General features: G+C 44.7%; 1 protein-coding gene across 1 annotated transcript in view; it reads left to right on the top strand.

The window, feature by feature from the left end:
* Positions 1–24738, top strand: part of SLC7A9 (solute carrier family 7 member 9) — a 659969-nt gene that overhangs the window by 211352 nt on the left and 423879 nt on the right. The window contains exon 3 of the mRNA XM_069639081.1: positions 14901–15048. Coding sequence (XP_069495182.1) covers positions 14901–15048 — 148 coding nt within the window. The remainder of the gene's footprint in view (positions 1–14900; positions 15049–24738) is intronic.

Here is a 24738-nt window from a genome sequence, read left to right as displayed (position 1 = left end):
AATGAGCGTGGGCCAAGCGGCCATCCTCTTCAAATTGTCTGGTTGCAAATGATTTACTGAAACATCAACAATTAAAGAGGAGGGAGCCATAAATATGGATGACCCTGTGTTTACAGGAATTTGGGTTTCGCCATGCAGCTGCGTGGAACCACCTGGCATGGCTGTGTTGGCATGTTATGTTATCACTAGGCTGGGAAAGGGCAGAAAAGAAAAACAAGGAATTAACCATTTGCCAAAAAAAGGATTTATGAACATGTGTACGGATTAAGTTGGAGCCCTTCATCTTGTAATACTTTGTCAATTCACATTTACTTAAAAGTCTTAGGGGATGAGTTTTGCCATCAAAATATCCTGCAACAAATGGAGCATGCGGAATTCCTCGAAAAAATACCATTATTCCCTTAAACAAGATCCACATGTGATCAGCAGGACGTCATGCAGAAAACACCTCACAAATTAGGACAGGTGAGCATTATTGATCTAAGTTAAAACCTCTGTGAGCCATCGCACCTACCACGAAGTGCTTTCCACCCAAGTAAGGTCTCAGATCCGCATCTAGAGCAATTCACTCAACCCTTCCATTGCTCTAAATCAGGATATAAAATTAACTCACCTGAGAAGGGGAAAGGGTACAGCCTTTAGTTGCCTCGAAATCAGTAAATGCTAAATAAATATGAAGTCATTGTTTGTCAATACATTTTTTCCAAAATACAGATATTTTTTCAGATTATTTGACGTGGGGAATGTGTTCAGACACACCCTTCGATGCTGAACACTTCCTGAATTAAATATTGTTCTTTTTGTATCTCGCTTCATGCCAGACTCTAAGCTGGGACTGGGTATCAAACCCATGCTGCCCAGGGTTGTCTTGATTTTAAGAAGAACTTGATTGCCCCCAAGCTATCCTCCAGGCCTGCTCCTACTCCCCCAAGGCCACAGGGGCAGCAAATAGGGAGTGGGACAGTGTTCTCAGGACACAGGCAAAGATTTGGCCATGGTCACAGGTGGGGATGACTGGGAGACAAAGATATGTGGCAGGGAATGGGGGAGGGCCACACTGACCAAGGAAGGGCAAATGCACTCATGTGGCTACAGTGTAGATGGCAAGAATAGGGAATGATTGATGGAGAGAAACAGGAGGAAGGAAGGAACCAAGAACATAGGCGTCAAAAGTCAAAAAGTGCATGGAAAGGGTTATCCATGGAATCGCATACATCCATGCCTCATTCCTTACAAAGGGGCCTTACAAAGTCATTCCCACAGCCCTTCTATAAGGTCTGCTCGAGGATGTCGTGAATATGAGTTAAAACGTATCATGCCAAAATGACCACATAACTCAGATGAAAAGAAAATACTATTATGTTTATAGTTGCATTCAGAACCTTTACCCACACTTACAGAACCAACTTCAAGTACAGCTTAAAAACAACATAACCAGCAGTAGCACTACATGCAAGAAATGTGCAAAAGAGCAAAACAGATAAGAAGGATTAAATAATTGTTAGAATACAATAAGATAAAATTCATCAAAACCAGCATAAAAGCTCATAAAAAAATGTGCTAGGAATAGAACATATTTCACAGCCGCTATTGTTAATGATACATATCGACCACCTAATAAAACATCAAGCCATTTTCCACGAGTTAGTAATAAATACTGAGTTTTCAAAAAAGAAGCCCTTAGAACTTTCAATGCAGTACAATCCCCAAGCAGACGGCTCAATGTTTCCCGAGCAAGCTGGCCGTATCTACAATTGCGGTCTTGTGTGGTATCGTTAGGTCGAGTCACCGAAAGATCCCGCGTGGGAAGTTGATTGAATCTAATTCTTAAGAAGGTGTTTCTAATTTTCAGACTCAGGAATTTCCCTAAGTAGTTCTGCAAAACATTTTGAGGAAGACGTTTAGTTTAGACTTTGCATTATTGGGATTAGACAATAAAAGGTCCATAGAGATGTCTGCATCACTCATAAGCTGCAGACAATCAAGGAGTCTGACGTGTTTTCCATAGTGTTTTTAATTTTATAGAATTGCAAAATCTGGCGTGGCTGACCAGCATTTTCTAAAAAAACGAAAGTCGTTTCCATCCAATGCTGCCAGTCAAAGAGAGCAAACCTAACTCATAACGAAGTACAGGCTTTGGAGTGCTCTTGGGAAGGCATAAAAGGTGCTTCCAAAAAATGATCTCTAGATATTGCCACTTCACTAGCTTGTGATTGATGAGGGCATCCGCTCCATTGTCAGGATCGGCGGGTGGAGGCTTTGGAACTACTGGCGGCATTAACTTGCTCAGAGTCATGCTCTAGTCCTCATCCAACATGGCGGCTAACCCTATAACTGCCGACTCCGCCCCTTCCTCCAGTGCGTTGTATCTGTTTACCCTCCCGTTACTTCGCTCGTACTCTTGTGACTTAGCTAGAATACTTTTCTACGCCTTTTTCCTTGTTCTGTTTTCCTGTGCCTGTGCATTTTCAGTCCTACTATTTCTTTGTTGCTGTTCTTCCCTTTCATACGGCGTTCGCTGTATTCTTATCTACCATTTTTCTTGCCTACTCCTTTGTAAATTCTTTCACGGCGTTTGCCGTTCTTCCCCGTTTGTGACTTCCTTTTTTTTTATATACTTTCACGGCGCTTGCCGTCTCCAGTCTCCGTTTCTTTGTCTCCGGTCTTTTTATTGTTTGACTATTTAGCATTTGTTTCTTAGGTTATCTTTTCTTTCTACCATCCCCATTCTTTCTGCCATTCTGCCATCCCCGGATGGGAAATTATCAGCCTTCTCACTGAATCTATTGTTACACTCGTTGGACTATTGGTCTTTGGAATCATCCATCCATCTGATTATCACCAGATCCAGGGTTTTTTCTGCCTTCCGGCTTTTTCCCTGGGACGAGGCTGGCCCCCCGGGGGGCTCCCGGAGGCTAGTTCTCAACTCTGTCACGGTGGCCTCTGGAGGGGCCAGACCTTACTTACACGACAGAAGAGGTGGGAAACTTAAGGAAGACAATTCCAAGAAGAAGAAGAACCCAAAGAAGTCGGAAGCTATACTTAAGGAGAGCTCTTCGGAAGTCTCAGGTGAGGAGAAGGGGGAGTTTAAACCCGGACCTGACAGCATACAACGCCCGACTCACACTATGGCTTCTTTGGAACAATACCAGGAATTGGTGGCGGCTATGCAGAATCTAACCGTCGAGGTTCAAGCCTTGAGAACTGAGAACATAGCGCTCCGACAACAGGTAGTGTTACGCCGGGATGAATACGGCGACTTACCTACTATGCCACTTTCCTTCGGAAAGTATAATGGTTACCCCGGAGGCTTTAAAGACTTTATTGATGCATGTAGGGTGTACTTTGCCTTCAGACCCCATGCTTATGACTCAGCCAGATCAAGGGTTGGCTTCATCATCGCTAACCTCTCAGGAAATGCCCTATCTTGGGTCACTCCGTTGGTAACTAACAATGATCCGTCTCTGAACGATTATGACCGTTTTTTGGAGGTATTTAAGGAAAGGTTCGATAGACCCGAAGTGCTGTATTCATCTTTGGAGGCTATTCTAGACGTTTGTCAAGGAAGCTCTGATCTTCAAACCTACATCTCTCGCTTCCAGAGATTAGCGGCCAAGGCTGACTGGCCAGATTCGGCTCAACAGACTATTTTCAGACGAGGCCTTCAGGATGATATTAAGGACGAACTAGCTAGAGTTGCCAGACCAACTTCTTTCCGAGATCTGATTACCTTGTCACTCCAGATCGAATTTCGACTACAGGAACGACGACAAGAAAGAAGACGACCCAGAGGAACTCCTCAGGCGTTAAATCTTCCTCCTTCTTCACCTCAATTAAGAGCGTCACATATGACGGAAGAACCCATGCAAGTCGGAGCCGCTGGAGGTCCCCTGACTCAGGAAGAGCGAAGGAGACGACGTGATACCGGAGTGTGTATGTATTGCGGTTCTTCTAAACATCTTCTAAGAGACTGTCCGGAGGTTCCACCTCGACGGAAGGAAAACTTCAGCCCCCGTTCTGCTGCAAGGGAAGTTTCGGGGGACTTGACAAGTACCCTTGCAACATCTCAAAGACCTTAGAAAGTACAGAAGAGAACAGTCTGATGGTGTTTAAGGTTGAACTCTGGCGGTCAGGATCCGCTCCCCTCGAGGTACTGGCAATGTTGGACTGCGGAGCCGCAGGCAATTTCATGGATTTAAGATGGGCAACTGAGCATCAGGTGGCTACCAGACTCAAGTCAACTCCCATACCAGTAGAAGGGGTAGACGGTAGACCTTTATCCTCTGGACCAATCACCACAGAGACATTCCCTCTCAAGTTGAAGATGGGCCATCATGAAGAGACTTTGGAGTTTGACCTGATCAGGGCAGCCCATTTTCCTTTGGTTATAGGCATTCCGTGGTTACGAAAACATAACCCGCACATTAACTGGACAGATAATAAGGTGAGATTTGATTCTCTATTTTGTAAAACCAACTGCATGAATCAGTCAATGGCATCCCTTTCTAATGTCAGATCAGTAGAAAGGAAGTCTGTCCACAAACCCGTGATCATATCTTCTATCCCTCTCCAGTATCAGGCCTATGCTGAAGTGTTCATGGATACCCTACCCAAAATGCTGCCTCCACACAGGGTGGAGGACTGCGGTATCGACTTAATGCCTGAGGCGGTGATTCCCTTTGGCCGCATGTATCCTCTATCTCTTCCAGAGCGGAACGCCCTTCGGGACTATTTGGATGCTAACCTACAGAATGGACTTATCCGAGAATCTAAATCTTCCTGTGGTGCTTCTCTGTTCTTCATCCCCAAAAAAGATACGGTGGAGTTACGCCCCTGTATAGATTATCGTGGTCTAAACAAAGTCACCATTCGTGACAGGTATCCCATGCCCTTGATACGAGACATAATAGAAGCAGTACAAGGAGCGGTCTACTTCACTAAGCTGGACTTAAGAGGTGCCTATCACCTATTGCGTATCAGGCAGGGTGATGAATGGAAAACGGCCTTCCGCACCCCATTTGGCCTATATGAATACATGGTAATGCCGTTTGGCCTTGTCAATGCCCCGGCGGTATTTCAAAGATATATGGATAAGGTATTTGCTGACATGCTGTTCATAACAGTGGTGGCATACCTCGATGACATATTGATATTTTCCAAGACACTGGCAGAGCACAGAAAGCTGGTCTTACAGTTTTTGCAGCGCCTTAAGTCTCATCAACTACTGATCAAACCAGAAAAGTGCCAATTTGAAACTACATCAGTTTCGTACTTGGGATTCATACTGTCCAAAGAGGGCATCGCGATGGATCCTATCAAGATAAGGGCAATTGGAGAGTGGAAGGAACCTACCAATATTAAGGAACTACAAAGTTTTTTGGGTTTGGCAAACTTTTATCGAAGATTCATTCCCAATTTCTCTAACACCGTGCTCCCGCTCACTTCTCTGCTGAAGAAGGGGATAAGATTTATCTTTGGGGAGGAACCCAGAAGGGCATTTTCTATCCTCAAGGATTGCTTCTCTACGGCCCCCATTCTAGTCCAGCCGGATCAGACCAAACCTTTTATCTTGGAAACAGACGCTTCCATAGGAGCAGTCGGGGCCATTCTACTACAGAAATCGGAGGACGATTTCGAACACCCTGTGGCCTATTACTCCAAGACCCTAACTTCCAGTGAGCGTAACTACTCGGTACTTGAAAGGGAACTTTTGGCCATTAAGTTGGCCTGTCGAGAGTGGCGCCATCTTTTGCAAGGGGCAGCTCACCGCTTTACTATCCGCACAGACCATCGTAATCTGCGGGTATTACAGCAGATGGAATGCACAAATGCACGTCATGCCAGGTGGGCATTCTTCTTCCTGCAATTCGATTTTAGCATCACTTACATTCCCGGTACTGAAAACATGAAGGCAGACGCCTTGTCTCGAAGCCAAGGGGAAGGTTCTGGTATTTACAAGGATCACGAACTCATTTTCCCAGGTCTCAAGATCGTTGCATCCACTCTCTCTTTCCTTCAAGAACTGATACCACAGTATCAAACAGGATTAGATCTTCCTTCCTCCGTCATCCATGGTGAAGATGGGCTGTACTATCATGGAAAGGCGCTGTTCATTCCCACCAAGAAGCTACAAACTCTAGTCCTATCATGGTGCCACAACACCCCTTTAACAGGACATCCCGGAATTAGGAAGACTTATAACCTGCTACGTAGGGGATTCTGGTGGCCTACACTTCGTAATGATGTAGGTCGGTATGTATCTACCTGTTCGGTTTGTGCCTCCAACACACATCGAACTGGAAGACCGGTAGGACTACTACAACAACAACCCTTACCAGGGCGCCCCTGGGAACATATTTCCACTGATTTCATTGTGGATCTCCCACCATCTGATGGCATGACAGTGATCATGGTGACAGTAGATTCTTTCAGCAAGTTAGCCCACTTCTCCGCCTTTAAGCAAGTCCCTTCAGCCTCAGAGACAGCTACAGTATTTCTTCGAGATATTGTCAGACTTCATGGGTTGCCTCGGACCGTGGTTTCCGATCGGGGACCACAATTCACTTCGAGATTCTGGGCTTCTCTTTGCCTCACACTGGGAATTCACAGGGCTCTCTCTTCGGGCTACCACCCTCAGAGCAATGGACAAACCGAAAGGTTGAACGCCAGTCTGGAACAATATCTGAGGTGTTTTTGTAGCCCACAACAAGAGCACTGGTATTGTTTCCTTCCGCAGGCAGAGTTTGCCTACAACAATGCATTTCATACATCTATCCAGATGAGTCCTTTTTTTTGTACTTATGGGTACGATCCTCAACATCTACCCTGGCTTAGTACTCCATCCTCCAAGATTCCCGCTGTAGATGGTGTGCTTAAGGACTTGCATGAAGTACATGAAATAGCTCAGAAAGCACATCAGGCCAGTCAACAAGCACAAAAGAAGTGGGCGGACAAGGGCAGAAGCCCCAACCCGACATGGCAGATAGGTCAATTGGTCTGGTTGTCCACCCGATTCTTACCCCGATGGGTCCATTCTGGCAAGTTCTCCTCACGATTCCTGGGGCCATTCCCCATTGTGCAACAGATAAACCCGGTGGCCTTCAAGATCAAACTCCCGAACTACCTTAAGAGAGTCCATCCAGTTTTTCACGTCTCCTTGCTTAAGGAATACAAGGATGACCCATTCCAAAGACCTGTCCTCAGAGTACGTGCCCAGGAGACCCCAACTCCAGAAGAATATGAGGTGGCCTACCTGGTGGACTCCCGGTACCGCAGGGGTAGGTTGCAATACCTGGTTCATTGGAAAGGATACCCATTGGAGGAAAGATCCTGGGAACCTGTGAGCCACATTCATGCATCCCGATTGATCAGAAGATTCCACCACTTCCACCCGGGTAAACCTGGGGGACCCCCAAGGAGAAGGGGGTATACTGTCAGGATCGGCGGGTGGAGGCTTTGGAACTACTGGCGGCATTAACTTGCTCAGAGTCATGCTCTAGTCCTCATCCAACATGGCGGCTAACCCTATAACTGCCGACTCCGCCCCTTCCTCCAGTGCGTTGTATCTGTTTACCCTCCCGTTACTTCGCTCGTACTCTTGTGACTTAGCTAGAATACTTTTCTACGCCTTTTTCCTTGTTCTGTTTTCCTGTGCCTGTGCATTTTCAGTCCTACTATTTCTTTGTTGCTGTTCTTCCCTTTCATACGGCGTTCGCTGTATTCTTATCTACCATTTTTCTTGCCTACTCCTTTGTAAATTCTTTCACGGCGTTTGCCGTTCTTCCCCGTTTGTGACTTCCTTTTTTTTATATACTTTCACGGCGCTTGCCGTCTCCAGTCTCCGTTTCTTTGTCTCCGGTCTTTTTATTGTTTGACTATTTAGCATTTGTTTCTTAGGTTATCTTTTCTTTCTACCATCCCCATTCTTTCTGCCATTCTGCCATCCCCGGATGGGAAATTATCAGCCTTCTCACTGAATCTATTGTTACACTCGTTGGACTATTGGTCTTTGGAATCATCCATCCATCTGATTATCACCAGATCCAGGGTTTTTTCTGCCTTCCGGCTTTTTCCCTGGGACGAGGCTGGCCCCCCGGGGGGCTCCCGGAGGCTAGTTCTCAACTCTGTCACGGTGGCCTCTGGAGGGGCCAGACCTTACTTACACGACAGAAGAGGTGGGAAACTTAAGGAAGACAATTCCAAGAAGAAGAAGAAGAACCCAAAGAAGTCGGAAGCTATACTTAAGGAGAGCTCTTCGGAAGTCTCAGGTGAGGAGAAGGGGGAGTTTAAACCCGGACCTGACATCCATAAGTAACAATTGGAACCACTTTTTTTAAGTTCCATATTACTTTTGAATAATTGAGGGCTTGAGCTGCTAAAGGTGGTATTTGGGAGACTAACTTCTCGATATACGGACAGTCGCCCATTTTGTTATTGTAGCAAATACCCAGATATCGATAGCTTTGCACCTTTAGCAATGGCTTATTGCTCAAGGACCAGCTGCAGCCTCTCAAATTGCCCCTAGTATTGGCTCAGATTTTCATTACATTAGACCAACGGGAATTCGGTTGATCAGAACCCAATCATCCGTGTAAAGGAGCCATTGAACCTTAGTGGTAACAATTCTCGGAGGAAACGCTCGAGAGTTCGATAAATGCAAATTAAGGACAACTAAAAACAGATTTAAAAGTGCTAGTGCCAATGAACATCCGTGCTTTAGCCCTCTAAAAGTAGGAATATGGGGCGACAGCTCACCCTGCTGATTAAGACGAATGGCAACCATAGTGTTCATATACAGAGCTTTTATTAGTTACAAGAGTTCTTCCCGACAAGCCCAAGATCACATTTTTTTCCAAAGAGCACCTCTCAAGACGCTATCAAAAGCCAACTTCAAATCAATGAAAGCCAGGTTAAGAGGGTATTTAGATTTAAAAGCACAAGCTTTAAAAATGCCTAACATAAAACTATTTAGCGCTGTACCCACCCCTTCACAAAACCTGACTGGTTAGGATCATACATTTCTATAGCCAAAATCCAGTCATTCAATTTAGCTAACAGTAATGAAGCAAAGATTTTCCCTGGCTGATCTAAAAGCGCTACAGGGCGAATATTTTCTGGTAAAAGACGATTGCCCTTTTCGAAAATAGGGATGATAATCGCTGTAGCCCATGAAGCTGAAACATGTTAAGCAATTATAATCTTTCTAAAAATCATTTCACAGTGGGCCTTTAGCACGGCGTTAGTTACACCGTCCGGCCCAGGAGCTCTTGAGGAACTGCTACGGTTAATTAACATTAAAATATCATCTTTATCTATTGCCATGGACTACACCACAGTTGGAGTCCAACTATGCCATTCTCGGGGTAGATCTCATACTTAAACAATTCAGCAAAGTGAGCTATCCAAACAGCAGAAGGCACCGGGTTAGTTCAGAGAGCTATTTGTGGGGAATATCGTGTTTTAAATAGTCTCCAACTTTCAGCTGTGTTACTGGACCCTATTGCTGCAAGCATCGCTTCAGCATCATGTTGATCCTAAGGTTATGTTGTGGGCAACATAGCCTTATGACCCCTCAGCCACTGTATGTATCTTTGTTTGACCTTCAACCTTTGAGCCTGATAAGAGGGCCTGTTGCCTTTTCGAGAGATTATTAATCCCCTTTCTCATTAGTCTTTTTTCAAATAACTACTTCCCCATCATATCAGTGTTTATGGGAGAAAGTAGGCCTGAAAACCTTAGACGCAGAGGAAGTGAACTAATGCACAGTATTGACATACATATCCTTCGGCCAGACTCCTTGCCTCAGTTCTAAGTGGTATAGTGAGGTCAGTGAGAGAAAAAAAGATTGTAGTGTGGGAGGGTCTCAAGCGATTTCGGCCTGGAGACAGTTGCAAATTATAAGAATACCAATCTCCCCTAATGGGGATTCTTGGAAACCACTAGTTTAAAGACAATGGAGCATGGTCACTAAAAACAGAAAAGCAGTTTGACATATCCACCAAATTGTGTAAACAGGTAGATGATGCAAAAACAAAGTAATTTATAGCGAATTGGGTATTGCGCCTCCAAGTAGACTTTGCTGGAGTATCCCCAGTGGTAGAGCCATTAAGTATTAACAGGTCTCTAGAATCCATTAAAAACATCACAGCTTCACCTCTAGCCCTAGCAGTTAAATGGCCCTTAGTTTCAGCAGGGAAGTTATCATCTAAATGTGTACAAGTCATATTAAAATCACCCCCCACAATGACACATGTAACAGATTCGTCCGAAGGTAGTTATCTAAATCATCTGGTAGGCCTTTAGAAAGGGATCTGATAGAGACGCAGAGGGATTCCAATATAGATTGCATAGTGATATGTACATGTTTTAATCAATTCCATCAATGGGCCTAAATAGTTTATACAACTCAATATAGAGATTTGGGGCAGCACATTCTTCGAGAGATAGTCCTAAAGGAATTTCGAGCTGCAGTGAAAGGCCTGAAGCCAGCCTTCCTCTTGGCACTTGTATTGCTGGGACCAGAAGATCAGAAAAACCATCCAGCGAAGGAGGGGAGGAAAGCTAGCTCTCCTGCAGCAGTAGAATATCATAGTCCACCAGTGCCGCGGACTCGGGTTGCAAGAGGTGGGAGGAGCCTCCTGTATTCCACAAAATCATGGCAATGGCCAAATCTATCTCCTGTTCTAGCTAAATGGCAGGATTACCATTCTCCAGGATTCCTGGAAGCCAAGACCAAGCATTAGGGGCCTGTTGAAGCAAAAGGTGCATATGACATTCCAGCACTTGGAGCAGCCCCCTCCCTCGTTAGTCAGTTTAGTAATCTGTAGTGGAGGGCAGTAGCTTTGCTGAGGTATATCACAGAAGGATTAGTGGAGGCCAACATTTCGCCCTTTGTCATCCTCTTTAAATCATAGCTCATGGGCTACAATAGAAGGGCCATATCAAGGATGAATTTTAGTATCATTCTTGAGCCAATATGCAACCAAACAATATTCAACTTGTCAATAGAAATGAATTCCACCTGCTTAATATTGGCTGACTGAATGTTATATAACAAGGGCACAGCCCCTATCAATTTCAAACATTGGAAAAATGTAAAATAATTGGCTCAGGCGAGATAGGCAGCTTTTCTAACAACAGACAATCTAGTTCTTGAGTAAGCTCGCGGCCAGTATGAGGTACTGATTGAACTTTGCAGACAAGACCCTTCGGCTGGTGGTGTAAACCCAGTCTTTTTTGTTCCATAGTGAAAAAGCATTCAGCTGCAGCCGAGGATTGAACAGTCGGTAAAGGATGAGAGTGGGTAGAGAAAAGAACAGGCTACCACAGAGTGTTGTGGGGGCAATATAGCTTGTGCAGGGATGGGGACTCGGTGAAAATCAGTACTCATAAAAACCAGAGGTAACGCCACCGGAGGTTGAATAACAGCAGGAGTCGCTAAAATAGGAAGTTGTAGAGTCAGGGAAGACTGAGTAGAAATCGTGATTCTTTGGGGAGCAGAAATCACACTCCATGACGATATCGCCACTGAATGTCTAGTGAGGTTCATTAAAACTTCCATGCTTTGAAGAGAAATTTCAGCCTGTATTGGTGGCTGAATGTAGGCTTGTTGCTTTTACGGAGAGGTTTAGGCAATGCTGGAATAGGAGTAGTTAGGGTTTGTTAAAATTTCTAGGAACAAATATCAGAGGATTTGATGTAAGGTTTTTGAAATTTTTTGATATCTTCAATTTCTTCACTGCCTGTCACAGAGAGTTCCTATTTTGATTAAAAATAGGAACATTCGTAAAATGAAAATAATCTTCCTATGGGGCCACCAGAGGTCAATGAAAAAGTTCCAGATGTTCCCCAGTGGTTGGCTTTGGCAGTGCTTGTTCCCTCAGCAATAATCCTTCGGCTCTCCTCAGCACTATCTTCATTCTTCGGATCCTTGGTTGCAATGCGTGGCCTGCAGAATGGATCCAGGTACTCTTCTTACTCTAAACCGATGCTGGATCCTTCTCCATCCCACGAATGGGAAGGCTCTGCACCTTTCAAAAAGGTAGCGGCTGTCCAATTGTGGACAGCCAGCTGCCCCAAATCTATCATGCAACATGTATCCTCTGACTGGAATTAAGATTAGGACCACACAGTCCATATCCCAGTTACAGCCAGCTCCAGGCACACAAAGCACCGCCCTAAATCTTCGACAGCTTTTTGGAGTGATGGCTCAGATTGACCCGAAAGCTAATGCAGCAATCGCAGCTTTAGATGCTAAGAAGGCCTTCGACTCTGTGTCGTTGGCCTATCTCCTTTCAGTGCTGGAACGCTTTGGGCTGGGACAATACTTTCTTAAATGTGTTAGGCTGCTCTACACTGACCCATGTGCTAGGGTCCTTACCAACCATAGTTTGTCTCCCCTCTTTTCTCTGGGAAGAGGTACCAGGCAGGGCTGCCCATTCTCTCCCATTTTGTTTGCCTTTACGATTGAGCCCATCGCAGAATTTGTTCATAAAATCCATGCACACAGGTGGGTCAGAATGACGGGTGCCCCACAGATCATATCTTTGTATGCAGACGTTACATTGCTTTACGTTTGTGATCCGGAAATTCATTTGGAACCTGATATGGCTGATATACACCTGTTTGCTGAATATTCAGGATATAAGTTTAATGTCTCTAAATCAGAGTTGTTTCCGCTGACCCCTTCCACACCCGACCTCTCCAACATTAGCATATTTAAATGGTCCCCAATACAAGTCCGGTACCTGGGAGTCGTTGTATCTTACCCTAAAAGTACACTGTATTCTGACAATTATGAAGAACTTCTTCAGACACTAACAACTAAATTACATTTGTGGACAAAACTCCCTATTTCGCTATACGGTCGAGTGGCTCTTCTTAAAATGATATTTCTTTCCAAGTTGCTGTACTGTTTCAGTAATATTCCCATTTGGCCTGGTAAACCCTTCTTTATGAAACTCCAATCGCTTGCTACCTCGTTGGTGTGGGGTGGGAAGTCTGCGAGGATGAATTGGGCCAAGATGGTGGAGCCGTTCTCGAGTGTGGGCATAGCAGCTCCAGACTTTGAGTTATATTATTTAGCGTCCCAGGCATAATTCGCCAAACATTGGCTTGACCCTAACGACACAGTCACACGCATCCCTATTGAGAAGTATGCGGCCTCCCCCTCTGACGTTAGTTCAATTATTTTTAACTCAGATCACAGGGACTCCTGCGAGTTCGATCCAGTAAGCACCACTGTACATGCGTGGTCCAAAATTTATTAGAGGCTTGGGGTTGAGATGCCATACCACCCCAAAATCCCACTACGGAACTACCCATGGATCCCACCCACATTTGATAAAGCCCTACAAAAGGTGTGGGACCCGACCAAACAACTTAGAATGCGGGATATGTTCCCTGGGGCACATATGTGGAGCAGAGAGATTTCATTGACACGGTGGAGGGCGGTCTGCGCAAACGATTCCAATACCACCGCATGAGGGCTGCATTTGCTGCCAAGTGGCCAGCATTCCCTTTGGAACCTCCTACTCATGAATGTATAAGGGCTATGACGGCGACCGAGGGGAGGAGGAAGGGGGTTTTGCTAATATACTCTAGTCCAGACGCATTCTACCTCCTGTAATACCATAAAGGAAACCTGGGAGCGGGACTTGGGTATCTCCTTAAGTGAGGGACAATGGCTTAAATACTGTCAACTCACTAGATCTGTGTCTCTTAATTCTGGACTGCGACTGATTCAATTTAAAATACTCAACCAGTTGCACTATACCCCCGCTAGAATAGCCAAATTTGTGGTGGGATGCACAGGGAAATGCGTGAAGTGCGACGCACCAGACGCAGACGCCTATCATATGTATTGCGCATGCCCCCCGCTGGCAGCATTTTGGCACGAAGTCGCTGACATCCTTGAGGAAATCACATCAATCGTCCCCGTCCCCTCTGAAATATCTATTCAGAGACATTGGTAAGGCAGCCTGTTTAATGTTGCTTGTGTAATCGCAAAACATTGTATACTAAAGTGCTGGAAATCTGCTAATGCACCCCGTTGTGAAGACTTTCTTAAAGATCTTACAATGGTGAACGAGTGTGAAGAGCAATTTGTGTTAACTGTGTCCGCCACTTGACGCCCTAAAGATATTTGGGCCCCGTTTAGGAGTAACCTCTGTAATATGCTCTCAGACAATTGGCCTCATTACGACCCAGGCGGTAAGGGGTTTACGGCGCCGTAAACAGCGCCGACCCTTACCGCCTGAGTACGAGGTCCCTTAGCGCCATGGCGAATTTAACACCTGATTTTAGCAGGTGTTAAAATCCATGGCGCTAAGGGACCATGGAGTTAATTACGCCACCGTAATTTACGGTGGCGTAATTAACGCCTTCCCCACTCCCATTATGCCCTATGGGGCAAAAATGGGAATGGGGAAGGGTAAATGGGGATTGGGGACTTACCGCCCCGCCAAGGTCCGTATGGGGCGGTAAGTCCGCCAACCACCATGGCGTAAACATAGTTTACGCCATGGTGGTAAAGTCACGGCCCAGGCGGTAACTTACCGCCTGGGTCGTGATGAGGCCCATGAGTTTACACCTTTGCCAACTGCCTTGATTTATCAAATGCTATGTGATAAGATGTTGGAAACTAAATGTAAGATTAGTTGTGATGCTGTGCTGAGCCGATGGTGGCTCTGTCTGATGTGACTCTCTATAAAATAAAGTTTAAAAAAAAAATATATATAAATATATATATATATATAAACAGAAATAAAATGCAAATAGACATTAACATTGATAGTCCAATATGTTGGCCTCTGTGGTCTAATGTACTCCATTTTCATGTAACCTCCAGGGAAGTAGTGGATCAGCTCTAACCCATTTCTTTTGTCTCGTTGCCTTTTCAGGTGGGCTTGATTGGCGGCATCAGCATGATTGTGGGCACCGTTATTGGCTCGGGTATCTTTATCTCGCCGAAGTCTGTACTGGCCAATGTTGGAGCCGTGGGACCCTGCTTAGTAATCTGGGCGTTCTGTGGAGTTCTCTCCACCTTGGGTAAGTCTATTATATGTCGAACCGGTCCTGCTTGTCTTGAAGCCTGGCCGGAAAATGACTCTGGTGATGAGCAGTGGGATATAAGTTCTTCAACTTTCATTCGATCATTGTCCATTCTTTCGAGATTAGCAGAGACCTAGGGCCTCATTGGGAGTATGCTACTAACAGTAAAAACATGTGTTTGTTAAATACCATTTTACAACTTGTTTTGGAATACCACTAATTATGAGGTAGGATTACATGGAGTAGTAGAAATTAGTGTTTAGGGTAGGTCCCTACTCCATGCAGCCCCTTCTGTATACTCTATGCAATAATTATGCATGCACTCGAAACTCAAAGGTAATGAAAATGATTTGTTATTTATGTAGCACTTATGCTCAAGCGCTGTACAAAGCACCTATTTACATATATCATCCTTACATGGTATTTCAAAAATATGTATTTAAAATGCCCCATTTTTACAGTTATGAACATACTCATAATGGCCTGTTTACTCACTGGTCATTTTCATTACTCCAAATACAGGTCTTCCTCGTCACAGTTATTGACATAGAGTAAGGACTGTGACGAGGAAGATGGACAAGGAAATAATGATCTGTTAGAAATCGCCAACAAAGTTTCTTCATTTTTCAAATGGGTTACACTGAAACCCTTAATCCCAGCACACAATTATATAATTACACCAAAGATTGTAAGTTTGCGGGAAGTCATAAAACATAGAAGAGGAACTCATCTCTAATGGGAATACAGCTCCAGCCAGCTTAATTTCTTTTAGCATAGTGGATACAGTTCGAAGCAATCAAACAGATTAACAGATAAACATGTGTGGCTTCATATGTTTATTAAATATAACAGCATTGTACCAGAGAGCTGTAGGACACATCTGCTGTTCATTATCATATTCTGCAGTTCATCTGATTGCTTTGTAGCCTGCCAAACATAGTGTCCTTTGGCCACTTCATAGTCCGGAGATGGCCATGTGTGGCTGGAGCCATGCCGGTCTCTTGTGCAAGCGGGGATCTATGGCTCTTGCAATGTCAGATTCTAAAAAGGGGCAATGTGCAAACATAGGCTTGGAAAGAGGGGGCCATACCATCCTTATATGCTGGTACTGGACCCTCTTTGTGTTTACTGCTCGACTTTAGCTCGACACATTGTTCTTGACCTGAGGCTTAAAAAGAGTATTTAATGGGGACAGGGCAATTTTTTAAAGTAATCGATATACAACCATATTATGCATATCCTGCATTTGGTATCTTAATTTTATATTTACATCTAAGGCTGTCACGTGGCCCCAACTTTCGGGGGTAGTTCCAGATTTCAGCCCCTTGCCGCGGTATGACCTATGTCCCCGAATGTGTCAAAGGTGCTTGCTGATACCAATTGTCCCCACTTTTTTGGACTAGTGTCGCCCATTGGCCAGGTGCAAGACTCGAAGACTGAGTTACGTGCTTAGCCTCTAGTGCTAGCCTCTATTAACCTCACCCAAGATGGAGGCCATTGTCTTTTGTGGCCCATTTGATCTATGGTGTTGTCATTTCTGTCCTGCTTCTCTTGGTACATCTCCTACTGGTGTCCCCATAGTGAGTAACTTGATTTCAAATTGGATGGGTTGCTTACTTTTTTCTCTCAGCTCAGTGATATCTCATCTTCGTGTTGGTGTTATCGTCATCTTCTCTGACAGATTGTTCTTTTTCTTTCCTACTTAGCCTATATTTCGAATGGATTATGTCCTCCCATGGATTCCTCATCTTAGATATATTCGTATCCTGCTTTGCAGTCTCAGAAAATGTTTAGGCAGCAGGGGGTGCTGTGCAGCATCGTCATCGATGGTCATCGATGTCCCTCGACGGCTAGCATTCCTGCATCTGGACGTGACATCCATGATAGCATAAACAGCACATACTGCATTTGTTGTCTCAGTTCCGTTTTTCTATCAAACACAAAGACTTCTGGAGAAAAACCTATATACACAATTAATACATTATATTCCTGAATACACCAATCAATGTATGTGTACCAGCGTGTTATGGCCTAAACGCAGGGAACAGACCCAAAACCCACTGCCCAAGAAAGCAACTCATGGTGTAACCCACATGACCTAAGCAATAAAAAGTGGTTAAAAAAAGCAAAGTAATGCTACGTTTTTTACAATATATTCACATTCAATAGTTCTAATTACAAAACCTAAAAAAAGAAGACATGCCAAATAACACACAAAAATCAGACTTTTCAAATAAATATGTGAAAGCAACCTCACATAACAAAAGTTGCCAACTAAGAACAGATAGAAGCAAATAGCCTGAGACCTATGGTCCACATTTGAAATACTGTGATGATTGGGCGGCGAAAGACTTTAGCTTGCCCAAACCAAACGTCCACTGCCAGTATGTGGACACAAATACTGTGGCCAACCAGATTCCTAAGAAGTGCACAACAAAGTGTCTCACTAAAGGCACGTATGTTATCCTATAAGGTCCACCAGGCCAGGGCCGTCACGAGGGGGGTCCAGGGGGGGCAAACTGCCCCGGGCCTCGCGCTTGCTGGGGGCCTCGCGGCCCCCTCTCCTAAGTGGAAGGCAGCACAGTCTCCCGTGTCCTTTATTCACACGGGGGACTGTGCTGCCCCTGCAATGATTTTGCTGTTTCTTGTGAAGCCGTTTGGCTCCGCAACAAACAGCAAAATAATGGGAGACAGCAGGGCTCAGAAGTGAGCTCTGCTGCCTCCCGTCATTCAGCTGAAAACGTGGACACGCTGACTGACAAGAGAGGACTCCTCTCCTGTCAGTCAGTGTGTTCACGTTGCTCAGCGTGACCACACTGACTGACAGGAGAGGAGTTCTCTCTTGTCAGTCAGTGTGTTCATGTTGTCAGTGTGACCACGCTGACTGATGGGAGAGGAGTTCTCTCTCGTCAGTCAGTGTGTTCAGGTTGCTCAGCGTGACCACACTGACTGACAGGAGAGGAATTCTCTCTGGTCAGTCAGTGTGTTCATGTTGTCAGTGTGACCACGCTGACTGATGGGAGAGGACTCCTCTCCTGTCAGTCAGTATGTTCATGTCAGCGTGATCATGCTGACTGACAGGAGAGGAGTTCTCTCTTGTCAGTCAGTATGTTCATGTTGTCAGTGTGACCACGCTGACTGATGGGAGAGGAGTTCTCTCTTGTCAGTCAGTGTGTTCATGTTGTCAGTGTGACCACACTGACTGATGGGAGAGGACTCCTCTCCTGTCAGTCAGTATGTTCATGTCAGCGTGATCATGCTGACTGACAGGAGAGGAGTTCTCTCTTGTCAGTCAGTGTGTTCAAGTTGCTCAGCATGACCACGCTGACTGACAGGAGAGGAGTTTTCTCTTGTCAGTCAGTGTGTTCATGTTGTCAGTGTGACCACGCTGACTGATGGGAGAGGAGTTTTCTCTCGTCAGTCAGTGTTCACGTTGCTCAGCATGACCATGCTGACTGACAGGAGAGGAGTTCTCTCTTGTCAGTCAGTGTGTTATGTTGTCAGTGTGACCACACTGACTGATGGGAGAGGAGTTCTCTCTTGTCAGTCAGTGTGTTCACGTTGCTCAGCATGACCACGCTGACTGACAGGAGAGTTCTCCTGTCAGTCAGTGTGTTCATCTTGATTAGAGAGGACTCCTCGCTTGTCAATCAGTGTGTTCACGTTGCTCAGCGTGACCACGCTGACTGATGGGAGAGGAGTTCTCTCTTGTCAGTCAGTGTGTTCACGTTGCTCAGCATGACCACGCTGCCTGATGGGAGAGGAGTTCTCTATTGTCAGTCAGTGTGTTCACATTGCTCAGCGTGACCCCGCTGACTGATGGGAGAGGAGTTCTCTCTTGTCAGGCAGCATGTCTACGTGTCGGCTGCGTGGATGCTTTTTAAGGGTGCATGGAGGTAAGGTAAGTGTTTTTTTATTTTAAATTAAGTGTGTATGTGTATTTAAATTAAATTAGTATGTATATGTGTATGTATGTATGAATGCATGCGTGCATGTTGATGTTTGTGTCAATGCTGTGTTTGGTTTTATGTATACATGCATGTATGGAGTTGTGTAACTGGTGGTTGAATGCATGGGTGAAAGTGTTTTTTGTGAGTGTGTGTTCAGCACCACCCCTAAATGTAGCCACCCTGGGGGCCACTTCATTAAGGGGTGGGCTCATGGCATCAGAGGTGCACCTAGGTTAAAATGTCAGGGGGGAAAGGGGACTAATACTTCAAATGTTGGGAGAGGTGCTAACGTCAGTAGCTGTGAGGAAGGGGCAAACTTCCTTGTGTGGGGGCACCTAAAATCTTTCCACTTTTCGAATGAGACTATTCTGGTGAAGCTTCAATGTTACAAGCAGCTACCTCTTGCCTTCATTTCTGAAACATCACACTTAAGGACTGCTGTGAGAATGAGATGTCTCATGTCACCACTTCCCTTCTAATCACTCCCCTAGCATGCAAGTGCTAACCCCACATCACGATTTCAATTACCTAAAAGTGTATAGATATGAATGCAGGTGCTAACAGTGAAATGACTTCTCATGGCCATGCTTATCCCTATGGCATTCTCACCCAGTCCCTGTCCTCCCCACCCAAAACAACTCCTCACTGGAACTCTTTGGGCTAGCTTTAAACATGGCTAGCCATCAAACTTTGCCCTCAATGTGCCTGCAAGTGTTTCCTCAAAGGAGTCTTCTAAGAGTTCATGACTTCATTGGAGTTGTAAACACGTAACTGGTGTAATAAAAATGTCTTAATCAGGTCTGCCTTTGGCCACTCAATTTAAAAACACCCTGCATGTCTTTCGCTGAAATTCTTTTAAAAATAAGCATTGGTAAAGCCAACAGTTTTGGCTTATGTATAAGTATTAGGCATTTACGAGGCACTGCTATTAGCTGCTCAGGTACTCAAACCATTTTGCACTGGCACTATCAATGGCCAGCTAATACCAATACAGAAGTGCCTTTGCCATGCCTACACAAATGCCCAAACTGTTAGCATTGCCAGTGCTCTTTTTGCTTTACCCTTGATGCACAGGACTATGCATCAAGGTTAAAGCAAACATACTACTTGGCTAAATTGGCCCACTTTGAATGTAGGCCAATCTAGCCAGTAATAACACTTATGGTACACAGTCAGCCTGGATATACTTTCTGTGGCATGGCATTTTTACTGGTTGGGAATCCGTACATGGTAATAATGGCAAATATTGATGCAGCCTGCTTCAACATAATTAGAACAACCAGCATGAATATATGTTTATTCTAGCATATCCCGTGTGGAAAGGCGGCATGAAATGTATTGGAAAATGTTCCTATGCACAATTTGTGATTTGCAACTATTGGGAATTTCCATGTGCTTCCATACAAAACCAATTGCAAACTGTGTGGATTTCTACCCAATTTTGCAAAGAAAGTGCTATAAAATGCATACTTTTAACCCAATGTTTCAAACATTTTCTTGGGAGTTAGAACCCCCCCCCCAAGCCACCCTTTGGTTTGGGCTCCCTCACTGTGCTCTGTTGATCCTGACTAATTGGAACAAACATTTAAGCCTCTTAAGTTCAGAAATGTACCAGCCTCCACTGTACATCATTTGTCACTGTGTATGATGTGTGTTTTAATGCGCAAACAGGGGCAGGGTGCTCCTTAATTATATGATATGGCATTTATAACGTGCCTGTACGCAAGTGTTTCTAGGCGCGACAAGGCAAGGAGGGAGAAACAAAAGAGTAGGACAAAACACAGATCTTACTAGGCCTTGTGTCATTCAGATCGTACAAGAGCAGGGAATGGGGAGGGGAGAAGTGCCGAGGGTGGGGTAGGATGCAGAAGTGCAGGAACAAAGTAGAAACAAGAGTGCAGCCAGCTGGTGGCAAGTGTGAGTACTCATAAGTGTAGCCAACGGGTGGACAATACGAGCAAGAGCGGGGACTGTAGGGTTACAGATACAGACCACAAGTGCAGGGGAGCCAAGAGGCAGTGCGGGATTGCAATAGGACGTACAGGCAGGGACCTGGGCCCGAATTCAGAGCTTGACCAGGTGACCAGTGCATGGATCAGGCAGGTGATCAGCAAGGGAGAGGAAGAAAGAAGGCAGAAGCAAATAAACAGGTCTTGAGGTGCTTCCGGAACCGGAGATGGTGCTCCTCGTTTTTAGCGAGGCAGGGAGGCTGTTTCCAGAGGGAGGCCCCAGCCGAAGAAAGAGATCTGCCCTCAACTCTTTGCTTGGAAAAGTGATTGACCCTCAGAGAATTGGAGGTGGCGCAGTAGAGAGCTCATGCCATCTTATATATATTTATTCATATGATAAAAAAGTTAGTCTGGCATGAACCTTTCTTCATTAGAGAAAGTAGTAATAAACCATATTTGGGATCCTGCACACAAACTCAAGGGTAGATTTCTCAAGTCTCCTGTGTGCGGATATGCCGCCGCTGGCCGAGTGCAAAAAACTGTAAGGGGGCCTCACCAAATGTTTTGCCCCGGGCCTCACCACATCTTCTGACAGCCCTGCACCAGGCAAACGAATAGCCAAAGTATTTTTCTAGTTTCGACAGGGTTGCTTGTTTATACACAGTTGTTGAGTGACAATCACATTGGTGGGTGTCACAGATGTGTATGGGTAGGTCACAGTAGTATACCCCTCTTTTTCTTTTCTTGATTTTGTTGCAACTATGTACCCTGTGTATAAGAGAGCGCATGGTTGAAGGACACCTTGTCATCGATGACTTTGTCCTGCACGTTAGGCCGCTCTACTTCCAACTTTATCTTCCAAAACATCTTCATTCTCGAGCTCTGCGCTCATCCACCTCCAACTCTCTGAGGGTCAGATGCTTCTCCAAGTAGAGAGTTGGGGCAGATCTATCTCCATCGGCTGGGGCCTCCCTATGGAACAGCCTCCCCGCCTCTCCCTCTCTCCCAAACTTGAGCAGATCCATCTCCGGTTCGGAATTAACTCTAGACCTTCCTTTTCGCTTCTGCTTTCTCTCTTCCTCTACCATGCTGATGCACCTGACTGCTCTGTGCACTGATCACCTGGTCACCCTCTGAACTCGGGCCCAGACTCCTGCATGTCCAGTTGCCTTTGCACTGCCTCTGGGCTCCCTAGCATGTAAGGGTCTGTATCTGCAACCCTACAGTCCCTTCTCTGCACTTATGAGCCACCTGCTGGCTGTACTTGGTGGTTAACTGCACTACCCCCTTGAACCCTCCCTGGCACTTCTCCCCTTCCCTCTTCCCCGCACTTGCGTGATTTGAATGACACAAGGCCTAGTAAGATTGTTATTTTGTCCCTTTGTTTCCCCCTTCTTGTCTTGTCGCGCCTAGAAACACTTGTGTACAGACGTGTTATAAATGCCACATCATATCATATCATATCATACACATACATTGATTGGTGTACTCAGGAATATTTATTCATTGATTTTTTTTTTTCATTTGTAAAGCGCCTAAACCCTTGGGCACCAGGGCGCTGTTGCAGTTACATTTGTACACAAGCTTGATTCATAACAGGGGGTAGATCAATAATGCATTGGGTAAAGACATGCAGTTAGGAGAGAGGAGTTCAGGCCATTCAGGACATGGAGTGCATGCAGGGTGACCTTCTGGTCGGCGATAGTTTAGACAAAGAGCCCGGTTTTCTGGGTTTTTCAGAAGGCCCAGTATGAGTTCTCTGCTCTTAGTTCTGCTAGGATGGACTTCCAGTGGTTAGACGCATCTGTTGGGAAGCTTACCCCCTACCCCCCTTCAGCTCTTTTCACTCTTGGTGTTACTAGTTTGTGGGCATTGAGGGATCTTTCTAGTCTGTTGGATTTTGATCTTTCAATTTATTTCGGACAGGTAATGGTGGGCAGACTTGCTCAAACATGTGTGGGTGATAGAGAGAGTCTTGAAGATGATCCTTTCTTTAATCGGAAGCCAGTGTGCCTTTCTTTCTGGCGGCTGTAATATGGTCAAATTTTGGGATGTTTAATGCTGCTCTGAGGGCATTATTCTGTATTTCTTGAAGTTTATTTAAGTTCCTTTGGATGTGCCTGCAAATAGGACGTTGCAGTAATCCAAACTTGCCCCTGTGATTGCTCTGGCAATGTTCATGCAGCTATCTGAGTTGAGGAGTTGTCTTGCTGCGTTGATTAATTTTGCTGTATGGGCTGCTCATGAGGCAATAGCACTGACTTGTCTGTTGACGGAAATGGATGCGTCTAGGAAAAAATTATTGCGTTTGAGACTGGGATCTGGATCCCATCTATCAGGAAGTATGTGAATTGTGGGCTTAGTTTCTTTAGTATTGCGGGGGAGCCTACCAGTAGGATCTCGGTCTTGTCGATTTACCCATGATTCTTAGAGTTTGGGACAAAATCAGTGGTGAAAGAGGCATGGATGAATTCTGTGATAAAATTCAGAATGCAGAGCAGTATTTTATTATTGATGCAGGGCATATGTCTCCTATAATATAATGTATTAACCAGTGTATCCGTGCTTTGCATAGTAATTCCTAGGGCTGAAGCGTGTAAGCTTGAAGTGCCATACCCGTACGTGTACGGCTGAAACATGTAAGCTTCGTATTGTTAGGTTGGCATACATTCATCAACATCCGAGGGAAATTAAGTTCCTGTAATTATTAGGAGAGATTTGCCACGATGTGACGGACGACGTCATTATGGACACTATTGAACAGACATGCACAGTTTCCTGTCATCTGCATTACTACGAAAGCACTGTTTTTTGTCTCCCTCAGGACTTCAAAAGTGAGTGCCGCTAATGTCAGCCAGAGTGCTGATAGTGTGGAAAGTTTAGGAACAATGAAATGCTGAAGTTTACGTAGAACTACAGCAGACCTATGATGCAAAGAGCTATATGAAAAACGAAGGGGAGCTCCTTAAACAATGGGAACTGAAGGGAGCAAAATATCATGTACAACAAAGAAGTGTTCCCGTGTTAGAAGTTTTAGATTGTCTAATGGAATTTATTTATGAAGATTAGTTATGCATTGAAAAATGCTAAGTGAATTAATCACACAAATCATTAAGCACATGGCAAATGTTTGTAGAAAACATGTATGTAATGTCAATACACCACAATTAAATGAGAAGGTTATATAAGTGAAAACACGAGGGATGGAGATTATATTCTTTTTAATATGAAAATCCCTCTCGTGAGTGTGTAGAGACCTTATGGTATCACAATGGAAAACCAATATTCACAATCTCTATTGCAGAGAAAGTAGTAAAATGAATGCTAGTTTCTTGAACACCCTTCCATAAAGAAGCAGCAACAGTGGAAAAGTTAACAGAAAAACATAGACATTTATCTAAAAATCAAATGAAACAGACACATGAAACTTGTAGAAACAGAAAATGTGATAAAAGTGCGTGAGCACAACTAATCTTTCTACCTGGCCCTGGCTAACTCTTATGTATTGGGGAAATTGCACTTGAATTTATGCCAGGTGGTCGAGAGGTTTCTGAGTTTAGTTTTGGAAAAAATATATTGAAAATATCGTCAAAAATAGAAGCCTGACGAATAACTGCCAGAATAAGGCTGATAGAGGAGGCTAATATAAATATATGCTGAACATTTCGAACACACACACACACACAAATATCCACATATGGCAGGAGTAAGCATTGCAGACCGCTTAAAAAATAAAATAGAAACATGTATATCTTATACTTTTTACATTGCCTACACCATGGAACCTA

Source organism: Ambystoma mexicanum, chromosome 1q (genome assembly GCF_040938575.1).
Source record: "Ambystoma mexicanum isolate Mex_15411 chromosome 1q, UKY_AmexF1_1, whole genome shotgun sequence".
NCBI lineage: Eukaryota > Metazoa > Chordata > Amphibia > Caudata > Ambystomatidae > Ambystoma > Ambystoma mexicanum.
This window is presented reverse-complemented; position numbering and strand designations above follow the sequence as displayed.